Source organism: Pangasianodon hypophthalmus, chromosome 12, assembly GCF_027358585.1.
Source record: "Pangasianodon hypophthalmus isolate fPanHyp1 chromosome 12, fPanHyp1.pri, whole genome shotgun sequence".
NCBI classification, from domain to species: domain Eukaryota; kingdom Metazoa; phylum Chordata; class Actinopteri; order Siluriformes; family Pangasiidae; genus Pangasianodon; species Pangasianodon hypophthalmus.
Window position 1 is genome coordinate 7,610,898 of NC_069721.1, and position 15,495 is coordinate 7,626,392.

At 38.0% G+C, this 15,495-nt stretch overlaps 1 protein-coding gene across 50 annotated transcripts in view; it reads right to left on the reverse strand.

Annotated features, from left to right (window-relative positions):
* Positions 1-15,495, reverse strand: part of ank3b (ankyrin 3b) — a 166,609-nt gene that overhangs the window by 72,313 nt on the left and 78,801 nt on the right. For 8 of the 50 annotated variants that reach the window (XM_053238470.1, XM_053238455.1, XM_053238457.1 and 5 more), the window contains exons 1-2: positions 9,392-10,290; positions 1,747-1,848 (exon numbers count right to left, since the gene is read on the reverse strand). In XM_053238470.1, the coding sequence (XP_053094445.1) occupies positions 1,747-1,848; positions 9,392-9,601 (312 nt within the window). In that variant the 5' untranslated portion in view covers positions 9,602-10,290. The other 42 variants (XM_053238489.1, XM_053238487.1, XM_053238486.1 and 39 more) reach the window with 14 other exon arrangements.

Below are 15,495 nucleotides of genomic sequence, written 5' to 3' on the forward strand. Positions count from 1 at the left end.
ATCTCACAGAAAGCTTTAGAAACATATATAACATATTAGAACAAGCACATTAATTTATACAACAGCTGGAACTACTGTCAGAGCTGTACTGTTAAAATTTTAATTAACACCTTCTGTCTAATCAGAATCAAACTCAACTGTGCCGTGGTATACAATAGTTCACGTAATTATACGCTACTGATTTAGAACAGTAGTGACATGTTCAACTCACTATTGTAGCTAGTTAAACTAGAGATTTGAGGCTAAACTCAAAGACACAATCAACTTCTGCATGGCAAGTTATACATGTCAGAAATAGATTTCTTTCTCAATGTTAACTTTTTTTTTATTATGCCATCATGGCTTCATGGCAATGTTTTTTTGTTTTTTTTTTAATTTCTAAAGGAGCCTATCAGAGACTGGAGACTTTTGCCTAACTGCTTCTGGCTCCTGTTTGAAACTATATCAACTGTTTAGAACTACACTACAGTAGTTTCTGAGGACAGCCATTCTCAAATTCAGGTCCTAACATTTATGTCAGAACTAACTGGTTTTATTCTAAATGACTGATCTCTTGAATCTGGGATATCTGCTCACCACATCAGTCAGTTTATTTTGGCTGAAAATTTGTCTTCAGACAAAACACTCTAAACCAAGACAAATGAATCAATACAAGTCTAACTTTGTGTTGTCTGGTTTTTGACCAGTTTTGACCTTAGCCCGAGTGGGGATTTGCCTCTCTACCCCATACTGCAAATTTTCGCCAACATCTGAATAAAGAGACGTTGCACATACAGTGGTGTGCAAAAGTCTTGGGCACACGCAAAGAAATGCTGTAAAGCAAAGATGCCTTCAAAAATAATGAAATTAAATCTTTCTACATAGAACCATACTATAAAGAGCAGTAAACACTAATAAACTGTTAAAAAACAACAATATTTGGTGTGATAACCCATTGCTTTATTTTTTTTTAAACGTTTGTGCATAAGTTATAAGTTTTTATAAGTTTCTTATAAGTTTTCTAAGAAAATTGGGTAGTAAGTTTTACTGAGCATCTTGGAGAACCTGCCACAGTTCTTCTGGAGACTTTTTTACTGTTACACTTCTGTTTTTGCAGCAAAACCCAGCAGTGTTCATCTTTTTTTTTTTTTCTTCGGAAAAGTGATCTCTTATGCAATTTGTTGCTTTCTTTACTGACATACAACATTCTGTAATGTTTAATTTTTTGTTGGAAAACATGTGTTGGAAATGCATAAGTCATAAACATCTGTAACAAAACCTCTGCTTAGAAAAAGGGTGTCTAAGACTTTTGTGCAGTACTGTATGTCCAATTCATATCTGGGTACTGTTTTGTGGGCTTCTGAATTGCACATGCATCCTAAACTATAAGACACTGAGGTTTGTTCCTCTATGTACAGAATAGTTGTTTGTATGTATGTACAGAATAGTTTTTAATCTACCTTGTTCTTGTGTGCATACTCTTTCTGTACTGTACCCCTGCTGTTGCTAAATGCAATTTCCCCACTGCGGGACAAATAAAGGAATATCTTACTCTTACTCTTACTAGCTATGACTGTTAGTTCAGAAATATATACTAATTTACATATATGTAGAAATAAAATGACTTAATAAGCAGGTACACATTTGTCTATTCTGTGAACACAAATACTCAGCTAGTGACTAACCTAAGTTTGATGCCAAATTCTGTGTCATACTGTATGTCAAACTTCGGCACTGTTTGAATTGCGTAAGCAAAGTCTAACTGACCTGGTTGCAGATGTTGATCTCGACCCCGGACTTCAGGTAATCGAGGGCTTTCTCCAGGTTTCCAGCCCGGGCCGCTCGCAGATAACTGGCATTGGTGTCAGTCTGCAAAACACAGATAACACACCAACTTAGAAAACTTAATTTCTAATACAGAAACACATACAGTAAACTCATGTACATGAGCCAAAAATCTTGATGTACCAAAATGCATGGAAGTGAGAGATTGCTGTGTACATTGTATGTATTTAATTCCAACGTTTACTCATATTATTTGATTAACGGATAACAAGATGTCTGCCATTGTGTGTTGATGTAATAAAGAATAAATGCAGAAATAACATAAATATATACAGATAGGTTTGTATATGGTGATGTCATAGGTTTTCCATATATGATACTGCACTCAGTTTACTTCCACAGGCCCTCTGGTGCTTGTTAAATAGGCTGCCTGACATTTGTAATAAACTGGAGCAGTGAGAGCTGGAAGATTTATGCGAGAGAAGCAATGGAAGCAGAGTACTGTAGAAATGTCACTGTTGAAAGAATGGGATGGAAGGAAATATTTCTGGGTTTTTACAAGGGGATTTCCACTGCAATAAGATAAGCAAATGCACTGCAGCTAGCACAGATGAGCCCACACCCACACTGTGTAGAAAAAATACAAGACTTTCCAGGCTGCTACAGTCCAGTGCATTAGTGGAAGATGATGCTCATATTGCATCAGGACAAGTCTAGTTTGTGTATCAGCCTTGCAGGTAAAGATCTGTACTACAGACTACAATGTTGTGAGTTCAAATTCAAGATCTGCCAGAAAACGCTGTTTCATTTTAGCTTAGACTGTGTTCTGGCTCACGTGAATAAAAGAATTCACCAAAACATGAATATGTGATATGTGACTCAGCCTCATGTTTACCAGTACAATCTTGCTGTTCTTGACAGCTACAATAATGTTAACATTGTGAAATGTGTAATAGAAGCCCAATGTGAAGAATGAACATGTGTCCCAACAGTGCATGGTCTATGGTCTAAGATTATTTGTTCTTTCCTGATTCTCTCACACATCTTTTTAAAACAGTGGCAGTGGTGGTTCAGCGCTTAAGTTTCTGGATCTATAAATGGCCCTAAATGGTTAATTCCATTAAACCCGGCATGTGCAAACAGGAACATCTGATTATACTGTATACAAAAGAAATAACACACAACAGACCTGCTGGTATACGAAAATAATGCAGGCCGGGGTGGTGTGATGTAGCACATGGTGCAAGCTGAGTGCCGCTACCCTCCCAAGTGCATTATTTTTGTATGACAGCATGGTCTGGAGTGTGTTATTCTGCTTATACCACAGCAATTTGCCAACAATTACAATGTTTAATTCTGTGTTTTAATGATTTATAGTTAGATTTAATGTTGTGGAACGTCCGAGAGACAAGTTAGTTCTTGTTCTAAACAGCAGCAGCGATAAACATTTTTCACCAGACTTTCTCCCTCTCTCGCTCAATCCGATCACTCTCTCTGTCTCACTCACATTCTCACACACATTCTCACACACACACACACACACACACACACACACACACACACAGGGGCAGCCTGTCATTTTACCGTGAAAATGCAGAAAAAAGAAAGCGTAACCTGAGTGCTTACAACCGAGACTCCCTCCGTAAATGTGAAATAAATCTCTCCTAACAAAAAAACTTCATCACATCAATGATTATAAGAATTACTTTGTTAAACAACGACCTGTTTTTAAATTATTATTAGACTTTATTTTAGACCATCTGCCGTACAAGTCCCTGTGTATGAGCAGTTGCTATCGAAACAATAATGTTGTAGAACAAGCACATTAATATAAACATATCATTCACTACAGCCAGACCTACTCGTGCTGTTATATGAAAATAATGCACACTTGCTGTATAATGACCAATCAGTTTTGAGCATTCAACTGCACTGGGGTACAAATGTGTATATTTGAGGTGGACAAATCAGAAATGCATTAACTAGCCCACCGAGAACATTAAAGCTCCAGTGTGCTTGCCCAGTTCTATGTAATGCTTGCTGTAATGATAATGTTTCTGGTGATGAAAGTGTTTGTGCCCTCAATCAAAAGGCAGAAAGTCTTTGGTTAACATTTCAGCTGTGAGCTTTGGCATTCTCTTATCACATGTAAAAACATTATCTGAGTCTGGCTAGTGTCTTCATTTTCCCTCAATGAAGTGCCTTGATACACATCTGGTTCACCAATGCCTGTGACTGTTATATACATTTCTACCACAGCGCTGTTGAGTTGGTCAGATGTTGATTCATTTTCTATAACAGCAGCTCTGACAGTAATGCCAGCTGCAAGGCAAATCACAGGTTTATATTAATGTGCTGTTTGTAATACATGATCATTTCTGTACTAACAATTTACACAAGGACTTGTATGGTGGCCGCTCCACATAAACGGATTTAAATACTGTCTATAATTGATGATATGTTGAAGTTTTCTGTAAGGAGATGTTTTTTAGTGCTCCAGTGTCAGCACTTTGTAACGGTCAGAGGTAAAGCTGTAACTTTACGTTTTCTGACACACGAGGATCAATTAAGTAGCATTTTTTTGTCTTCAAGATAAAATAGAAAGGCTGGTGAGGGTACGACTGTTTAAAGCTGCTATGATGTAAGTGACAACAGGAACTGTTTGACAACACTAAACTATTAGCTGTTAGAAAGTATAATGTGTCTTTCTTTAATTAATAAAATTGTACTCATTGGCAAATTGAGAAATAACACATTAATCAATTACAGGGTGGTAACTCCACTTTATGTAGATCTGCAAAACACTACTCTGGCATTAATTATTTTCCTAAACAGCACATCCCATAGTGGTTTATTCTTAACATCTACTTATAAAATATAAAAATATAAAATATAACTTATACTTGTTGTTTTTAATGCTATACCATCACACCAGTATATCATTACACAGCATTTTCTATCCATACGAGCTGAATTCGAAGCTTTCCGTATTGCAGTCTGACATTTTAAAATGGTATTAATTACTATTTTACTAACAAAATGTAAGTGAGGATAAAAGGCTTATCCTCCCTTCATTACTGCCATTTTGGGAAGGTAAAAAAATGACAGGAATTAGATAAACAACTGCAGCAGTGCATGTGTGTCCTTTGGCAAGAGAACGGCGAGCTCAGAGTGTGTTTTTGTGAGTGCAGTCGATGCTCGAAGCCCAGTGTTTCTGCATTGGGAACATTCTTTCCATTGATGTACAAAGAGCATCCACAAGGGTCGGGACTGTGAAGGTGTGGCCTGCCAAAAGCCAGACAAACAAGCGAGTCAGCATACACACACACACACACACAGAAAGAGAGGGTGGGGGGGGGTCCGTTGTTGCTGCAGTGCTGTAACAGAGTAAAGATTTCCGACACACCCATTCACACATGAACACACACTACGACACTTTGCACCATGCGACTCAAGCGCTAACATATTAACCCAACTATTGCTATGTATTAATATGTTAGTTAATATGGAACAATGCCTTTGTTTTGTTTGCCTTTGGAAATAAAAGCATGTTTTCCAATTCTATACTTGGACATAAATATAGCAGAAATAAATATGGTTAAAATTCATGCTATAATTTAAAAGCATTCAAACGGTCTAATTTAAAGCTTAAATATATATTAATTTATGCTCAAATGTATTAATCAAACACTGTTCAGTCCTACATCATTCCTTTTCGTCCATGCGTTGTACAGTGAAGGTTAGTCCTCTGCAGTGTGTGGGTGTTCTCCCTTAAATCTAACATATTGCCTCTCTTTCTTTCTTTCTCTCTCGCTCACTCTCTATCTCTCTCTCTCTATGACTAGGCTCATTCTTATTCTTTAGAGAGGGTAAAGACTAAGCGTATGCATCTAAAGATCTTTTCTGCTATGGCCAAATTCACTCTTCTCGGCCCCAAACACTCAAATGGTGTATTGATTTTGCTCCTAATGAGCCACATAAGGACATAAGAGACAATAACATAACAGATATACTGTGTTGCACTTCTCATCTACTGTAAAGCCTGCATACGGGAATAATGATTATTACAAGGCTAATGTATGGATTCTAAAAACAAGTCATGTTGCTTTTTTGGCAATATACATATATATATATATATATATATATATATATATATATATATATATATATATATATATATATATATATATAGTTTCAGGTATGTATAATCATAAATATTGTGTAATGTGCATGATGTAGGTCTACTGACACTTCATCAGACTACAATGGTAAAAAATTTAAGTTTCTTTCTGGCAAGGATAAATGTAAGCAACCTGATTCCACTGGAGGTTAGCACGAATTCGAACAAACCAGCTTGGTGTAGTTGGAGTTACTGTGTAGAAATGCTTTCTATGATATACATGTATAATTATATTATTATTAATATATTAGTATTATTTATTATACATAAAGAACTTTTCAAAGCACTGATCTGTAGGCTTATATACTGAGTTGCCAGTTTATTAAGCACTTGACAGGTTTACCAAATAATTTAGAAAATCCACATATAATGTCTAATTCGGTGCTTTAAAAAGTTGGTCCAGTATTTATGAACAGGTTCAACATATTTCATTTAGCACTGCCTCACACACATGCTGTTTTTTATTTAGGAATGGCTGCCTAAGTAATGGCCACTTCGGAAAGGAGCTTAAACACTGAGATAAAGTTGTTAACTGACACACCACATACAATCACAGCAGACTCAGATAACAGTGAGCCTGCACTTGCTCATGGAACATAGCTCGAGAATCCGGGAGCTCCATCTCTACTCACACATATGCTGGCTTTACCCTGTATTTTGCTGTCTCAGACAAATATCGTGTATCGTAAAAGAAAAGGTGTTGAGATGGCAGTAATGTGACACGCTCACCGCTGGCCAAATTAGCGCTATTGCACTCAATAAGAATATTCTTATTACTTCAAGCTTAAGAATGTCTCTTTTTATGCGACCTCATTTTTTGGATCACGCTGATTGACGAAGTAAGCAGAATGTAGTATTTTTTAATTGCAGGTCTTTCGTTAGAGAATCTTCATTGCATAATCTGACATGATTTTATTGGAACCATTGGCAATAAAACCACTGGCAAGTAATAATCTTACAAGTCAGCTCTTATCACACAGTCTTTAGATAAGCTACATTATACTGTACTCTATGGCCAACAGTATGCTGACACCTGATCACCACACCCATATGTGATTCTTCCCCAAACTGTTGCCACACAATTGGATGCACACGATTGTACAGGATGTCTTTGTATGCTGTAGCATTACAAGAGACCCAAATCTGTTCCAGCATGACAATTACCCTGTGCACAAAGCGAGGTCCCTGAAGACATGGTTTACCAAGGATGGTGTGGAACACCTCAACCTAAACCCCAACCCAGGCCTCCTCGCCCAACTGCAGTACCTGGCGTCACTAATGCTCTTGTGGCTGAATGGGCAAATCCCCACAGCCACGCTTCAAATATCTAGTGGAAGGCCTTCCCAGAAGAGTGGAGGTTATTGTAATAGCAAATCTGAAATGGGATGTTCAAAAAGCACATATGGATGTGATGGTCAGGCATGTCTAAACTTGTGTCTAAAAAACGTAACTAAAAAATGTGTCTAACAAAGACGCATCTCAAGTGATGTAGTTGGTACTATTTAGCGTAACTGAGTATACCTGATGTTAAGTAGCTCCTACTGCCATTTATTCACTGGTACTGTAGTTAGCTTCTAGTTAAATTATTATTTTCTACACTGAACTGTAGTCTCTCAGACATGGCAAACAAAACAATCTTCTTATGATCAAACTATCTAAATTTTAATCATATTAGAGGATAATAAATATACCAAAATTGTATATACTAAAGAAACACTAAGGCAGCACTACAACAATAATATTATTGCCATCAACTCAGCTAAAAATTTTACTTTCGCAGTAAAACCTTTGGTTTCAACAATACTCAGTATGGCAGGTTTTCTGATTTTCAGATACCAATTATGTATGTAGGTTAAGACAAACATTTCCATGTCATTAGCCTTGGAATAACTGAGACATTTTATGAACACTGTGTAGCAAACCTTTAATACAGCAGACGTCTTCAAAACAATGCAACAATGTTATTTTATGTTATCTCACTGTGCTGGTGAAATCTCAAGTCTGATTGGTCAGAAGGTGTTAGATTTTTATAACAGCACGGCTCGGACAGAAGCGCTGGCTGCAAGGCAAATCAGAGGTTTCGTTCGTTCTAATACATTATTGTTCCTATCATAGCAGCTTACACAAGGAAATGTATAGTGAGTGTTCCATACTAACAGATTCCAAACCTGTGTAATGTAGTGATCGTTTTCTGTGAGGAAAACGTTTATTTAGCTTTTTTAGAAGGAGTCTTCAGTGTCAGCTCCTTGTCAGAAGTAAAGCCTTTTATGATTTCCGACACAGGAAGGTCTTGATGATGAAAGGTTTTGTGGGGTTTCTTGGTAAGATGACAAGCTGCATTTTTTGTCTTATGAAAGTTAATAAGTTCTTCAAAAGATAGAAAAAAAGTGAGGGAAGGACTCTAAACATTCCCAGGTATTTTTGGAAATGTTAGGATTAATATGCCTACAAGTAAAAATGTTGCACCAACATTATAAACATATAAAACCTGCTAACTTATTGTTAACTGGATAAACTGATAACTATAACATGCATGATCATGATGTGAACAGCGAATTAGAGAATCAAGTACTAGCAAACTGTTATTTTGTCATTAACCAAGGACCATTGGATGCATCGCTGCACTGGTGCAAAGTTAACCAATACACAATGTTTGTGAGTACACATCCTAAAGGTCATAAGCCCCATAATATACCATGCTGCACTTTACTCACCATTAATGCACAAATTTAAAACCAACTATGACACAAAATACAGCTATTCCACATCATAACTCTCCAGAGGATATTTCAAGAGTTAACTAAAGCATAACTTGTTTCATCGTACCCAAGTACTTGTAATTTCTTTTCATCTGCGCTATCACACTCCTCTGCAATGCCAGTATTTGAAACACAACCCCAATCCGCCAATGCAGTAGTGTGTTGCAGTCATGCCTCATTCCCATAAATGCCATTAACGATACATACACTTAACCTTCTGTCCTCATGCACTCTGATCATGCTAAAAATCCACTGACCCTCCCTAGCTCATATTGCTCCATTCAGACACATTAGGAGCACGCATCCTAAGCGTGGTGGTGCACTAAAAGACATTATAAAAGTTCACTTACTAGCTCTTGGCACTCTGCTTCCTCTTCCACAGCCATATTGCTTGCAGTCCAAAGTGAAACCTGAGTATTTGATTATCTAGCCCTGGAAGCTAGAGCTACAGTTGAGGGGCATTATGGAGACGCTAAAAATACACGACCTAACAAGGCAAGGCACACAGGGAAAGGCTAATCAGTTTGTAGGTTGTTTTGCTGCACTCGGAGTCCCTGTCCCATCGCGGAAGCACCTCCTCTCTCATCCTTCTGTCCTTGTCCTCAGTAGGATGCTAGCTCAGCTAACCTCCTCCCAGCCGCACATCCCAGGCTCAGCTATGTCCGCTGTCCCATGCCCTCACACTTACCATATTTGTAGGCGCTAGTGACTTCTGTCCTGGATGAGTGTAACCATGATCTTCTGGACTGAAATAGCAGCAGGGGGAAGTGGTGGCTCTGCTCAGGCTCTGTATGCCGGCAGGCCTCCCACACTGGGATCTGTCCAGCACGAGGCTTATTGTCAACTTGCTTATCAGCTCTTTTTCGATTCCCCCTCCCCCCTCCTCTCCTGCTCTCATCCACAATGTCCCGGCACAGCCAGGCTCTGCTCAGGCTCATGGTACTGTTGGGAGCCAGTCAGCCATACAGACGAGCATTGGGAGGGCTTTAGGTTGGATTTGGGGGCATTTCCACAGGTATCAGAGGCATGGCAGCGTGGTGTAGATTGTCTCATCCTGGCAGGTTCTAGTGGCATCGACAATGTAGCCATCACTACCTGCTCCACATACACACATACTCTAAGCTCTATGCTTTGCTTGTTGCTAGGTCAATCAGTGAAATCAGTGAATTAATGAAAACTGCAGTTGTTTGGTCTGGATTCTGAAATGATCTTTCCTTCTCAGTCCTAATTACAAAGAAACAAGGTGTTCTGAGCCAACATTGTTTTGTCAAATCAATAATGCTATAAAATATCCCAAACATAATAAAAATCTACTGGATTTAAAAGGCAGAGAGAAATAAATGATATGCTGCAATTTCTTATTCGGACTGGATTGGTTTTACAATTTGGGACATGGGGTAATGTAAATATTACTGGAGTATATCTGGGATTCTGTCTATATCCGTCATGTAATTCATTTTTACAGACTGCAGTAATATACTGTATATCCTAACTGATTTGACAAATTACTAAAGATTATATTATATCCTGTGAGAAAAGTGGTTTTGTGCTTTTTCTTCAGTATAAAGACACTCCAGGAAGTGCTTATTCTTTCTCCTAGTTTCCCACCGCAACCAAACCAACAGTCAAGTTAAAAATACAGTAGATTAATATATAGACTTGTCAGAGAAGCAACTTTAGGTACGGCTTTAGGTAAGTTATTGAGTTCCTAGCACAAGTATAGCCCATATACATGCCACAACCCTATAACGAGTGCTTATAATAAAGGACAAAACGAAAAGTTTGTATTCAAATGAAGTGTGTGTAATAGGCATGGAAACTTCTAATGTTACACTACCATCTCTTTGATTTATACATAGATCCATTATCCTGTGCAAATCATTCATAATTACTACAGATGTCCTCCAGCAACATTTCTTAACAGACATACAGTTTGTTTGGCAATCTTATCCCATACAAGTAGTACTCAAGGCTAACGTCAGTCCCCACTGGGCTCTCAGAAGAATGTGAGCGCAAACATACCCTACATTCCAATACTGCTTTTGTAACACCATGTGTTCTACGATCCTGAAACACTTGGTGAGAGCACACTTGCTTTTGGCTACAAGTAAATTTCTCAAATTTCCTTTGAGATTTATATTCTCGAGTCTCTTTAAAAACATACTGTTAGAAATATTAGCTGGATAACCAAATATTATGCTAATTAGCTAGTGGGTTATGGTAACCAACACCATCAGCTATAAGGTTAAATCTAGAAATATTAAAGATTGTTCAGTTTGTCCCTCAGTGGGAACCAATACACAGAACCCTACACAGAGATGGGGTTCAAGCAGAAAAGTGCTAGAACTATTAAGTGATAGAACTAGTAAGAATTTTATTTCTCATGCGTACACTTTTTTAAGGATATTGTATCAGGTTGCAATGCCTTTTGGGTAAGCTAACTAGTTTTGCTGAAATTTCTATAATATTCACTAATGACATGACTAACCAGCTTCACTTAAGCTAAAAAATAAAGGCAATGGCTTTTAATATAATGGTTTGAATCCCACAAAGTGCAAACGGTCAGGAAAAGGAGACTTATTAGTATGGTTGTCAATATAGTCAAGATATAGACAAACAATGGCAAAAAAAAAAAAGCTTTAATAGCACTGAGGTTCCCCGTACTTTTTGATAGCTCAGACTTCTTACTGTGTTTAGCATGAGAGAGCTCTGGGAATAGAAGATGCAGCAGCTAACCACCTCTAAAGGACATGGTTTCCATGGCAACTGCTCCAAAAGGGAGTGTCATAGGATGGATGCTGGTACTGGAGGTTTGGAGACTTGGAAATTATTATGGAATTCCCTTTAAAATCTTTTGGCTATGCAGACGAAAAGACAGTTTACTCGAAAGCGTTTATATGTTGTGCAAAAAAGGCAGTTTTTAAGCTTTTCATATTAACAGCATATTAGATTTCAAGTGCAGCCCTAATGGAAACTAGATCTGGGCAATATGAAAATATAATATCAGTATGTTACTATACACCTTTCTGAGATATCATTACAAAGTGTCTTTTCTAACAACTCCCCTACAAATGTACATTTTAATTATTTATACCACACCACAGCTGAATGCTCGAATCTGATTGGTCAGGAGGTGTGCATTATTTTTGTATAACAGCACAGCTCGGACAGTAGTTCCGGCTGTAACATGAATGATAGGTTTATATTAATGTGCTCGCTCTAATACGTTATTCTTGTTTCCATAGTAACAGCTCATACACAGGGACTTTTACAGCAGATGCACCACAAAATCTAAGACTAACAATAAACAGATTTTTAAAACGCATTTGTGTTTGAAAAGTAAAACATATTATTGTTGATGTGGTGATATGTTTTGTTAGGAGACATTTATTTAACGTTTATAGAAGGAGTCTTCGTTGTAAGCACAGTGTTTTGCGAAGTTTATTAGCTAGGAAAGTCTTCAGGACAGAGTTTATGCTTTCTGGTTTTGTCAGTAAAACAACAATCTGTGTTTTTAGAGGGAGAGAGAGAGAGAGAGAGAGAGAGAGAGAGAGAGAGTGAGCAATTCGACTGAGCGAGAGAGAGACTGGTGAGGGAATAACTGTTTATCGTTGTCATAACATAAGTGAAAACAGGAATTAACTTAGTACGTCTCTCGGACATTCCACAACATTAAAGCAGAATAACAAACAACAGATCATGCTTTTATACGAAAATCACGCACAGTAGTGGGGTGTGATGCAGCACCACACGCAAGTGGAGTGCCACTACCCCCTTGTTAAACATGTTTTCCATGTTAAACACTAAAGGTAGCAAAAAATCAAGCTGTGCTCAATTTTTTCAGTCTTTAAAATGCAACACTACTGTTGGCTTTTTGTTAGCAAAACTAAATATAGTGATATACATGTACTCTTTCACTCAGGGTTGCAGTGGATCTGTATCCCGGGAACAGTGGACGTAAAATGCGCGAATACACCCTGGATGGGTGCCAGTCCATTGCAGAGCAATATACATATATTATATCACAAGTATGTCAAATGTAATATATTTTTGTCATATCGCCCACCTCGTTTCATGGGGTATAATGTAAGCAGGGAATAACCTACACACTAGGTTTAAAATACACTCTATGTTTCTACTGATGTTGACGTATTTGGAAAAGTAGCTGCCACAAGCATGAGCAGCACATTAATGATCTGAGGTCTATACAAAGCCATTTTCCACATCGTTGACGCTCATTCTGTTCAAGATGTGTGCGTGTGTGTGCATGTGTGACACTACTGATGGTAGGTTACGACTGCTCCTCCTCCATTTCAACCCAGTGCAAGTATAAATCACCCAGCACACAACTCCTTTCTGTGATGGAGGATGCTAGTTCATCACTGCCATTGGTTTCCTTTATTATTCAGAGTTTAATGGAGAAACAAAGGGAACACACACACACACACATACACACACACACATTTCCCCCACATTTCTAATGCAAGATCTCTTTCTCTTTCCATTCTCCTTGACTTCATTACGTAAATGAGGTCACTGGTTTCAATTTGCTGTCTGCTTGGCTCACTAGTCCCCACTGTTAAAAAAAAAAAGCTGACATCCTGACAAAAAAACATACTTTCCTGTAGGATTGTACCATATTTTTCTAATAATTGGGTCCTGAGTTTACGTGTCAGGTATGCACATGTCATTTCGCAGCACAAGTCGCATTAATGCGCCAAACATTTTTATTTTACAGCCACTAGGGTGACTATGCACCAAAATAGTAATAGTGAACCTTCTCATAATCTATACTGTTGGAGAAATACGCCATAAAAATACTAACAAATGGGAATATTATAATTAGGCTAATGCAAACATTACAACATATATGATATATTCAATTTATTAGTTAAATATACTGGCTATGTAGTGTGCATCGCTTGCAAAAAGGTTTCTAATAGTCCAGAAAACACAGTGTATACTTCAGTCAGCCAAATCAATAAGAAATGCACAGTGATTCTCAGAGCATGATCGATGCTCCACTCTCATTCCCATACGCATGTAAAAGTTACCTGGTCAATTACCATGATTACGCAGAAAACTAAACTGTCACAGCAGAAACCTTAGCTCCAAGCCAGATCAATACACTGAGTCTGAGCCTCGTGTCTCTGTGGAATATTCAGGAACAATGCAGAGTGCTGAACACAGAGGTGAAGCTGAGCATCCTACAGCACTCACTCCCTCTGGTGCCCGAGTCAAATCAATACACTGCTCCTACATTATAAAATCTAATGGTGATCAATTAACACAGCAGTGACGCCACACCGATTAAATCACTGAAGAAAGCAAACCTGCTGCGTCCTCTTCTGTGCATGAGAATTATGGGCTTCCTGGAAAGACAAGTACATATATGATTGGCTAGCCGTTTGGGTTTTACTAGCGGGTAATGTGGTGCATTCTTGTTGCTCTTAATGAGCAGTATAGCAATAAGCTGATGGAGGCAGTGCAAATCAGACTGCAGGCAATAGCCATGAAGAATGTTGATATACCAATTCAAGACTGAAGAAGGAAAGACTGATGGAAAGATGGCAAATCGCTCACTCGAATATTGCCTGAATTCTGTTTTTCTCGGTCCTTGCTGCAAAATGGCCGCATCTGTGAGTCCAGCTGCTAGGAATGTCAGTTAAAGCCTCCCATGATGCAAACGTCTGCCATACACATGCTCAAAGGGTACATCTGGAGAAGAGCAGTAGCCAGCTCTCCAGAGGAACCCACAAATACACACGCACATGTAGCCACATATATACAACACATTAGTGTTCACCAAACAATATAAACAAGCATGAGCCAGACTGACCTACATATGGGGACAGATAGCTGAGGAGGATGTGAGTAAAGTACCAAACACAGCAACAGTGGTCCATTTCATGCGTCTTGTATCTGGATGATGTACGGACAAGATTTTAACAATTAATATGCAAATCAGCTCACATTCATACACCAACTTCCAGCCTTGTTCCTTGTTTTATAAGTGTTGGCAAGAAAAAAAAAATGAAAATTTTGATTTTTCATGCTGTTTTTCTTAAAACATGGACAATGTGCATCACCTTATGGATGGGGGTTTGGTTAGAGAGTGACATTTACACTTACTCAATCTATATAATCCTGATACAGAAGCAGGTTCTGGATATTTATTTTATTTAAGTTTGTGTGACGTGTATAATTTAGGGCATATCATGTTATCTTCATTCACACTTTACTGATATGTTGCTGTAAAAGGAAGTCAAGCTTCATATCATATATCCATAGTAAAAAGAAGAAGAAGAAGAAGAAGAAGAAAGGATTTTTCCAAGAGATCGCCAAGAGATTTCATAGTAATATACAGAATATCCCAAATTCCTGATTTACTCAAATTCTCTAATCATTTCAATAAGGTTTTCGTTATGAATCCTCATTCTGAAGTGTTGGAACTGCGATTACAAAGTTGCCAAACCTAACCCCACAGCAGACTTTTTACCATCGTCTACAAGGTCATATTCATCCTGTCTGGATTTGGACATGGCTTTACTGTAGAAGACTTGAACGGCTCTAACTTATTCATGGTATTCATCTCTTGCTGTCAGAGAGCATTAAGATACTGTGTGAATGGGTTTGGGTAGCTACACAACATGCTAGAATTCACCATATTACACCACGGAGTAGTGCGATGTTCAATCAATATCCCTTTATTAAGATCCCAAATGATGTTGCATGTAATTAACAAAGAATTGTAGGAAATATGTCACGTGCAATGCAGAGATAGACATTAAA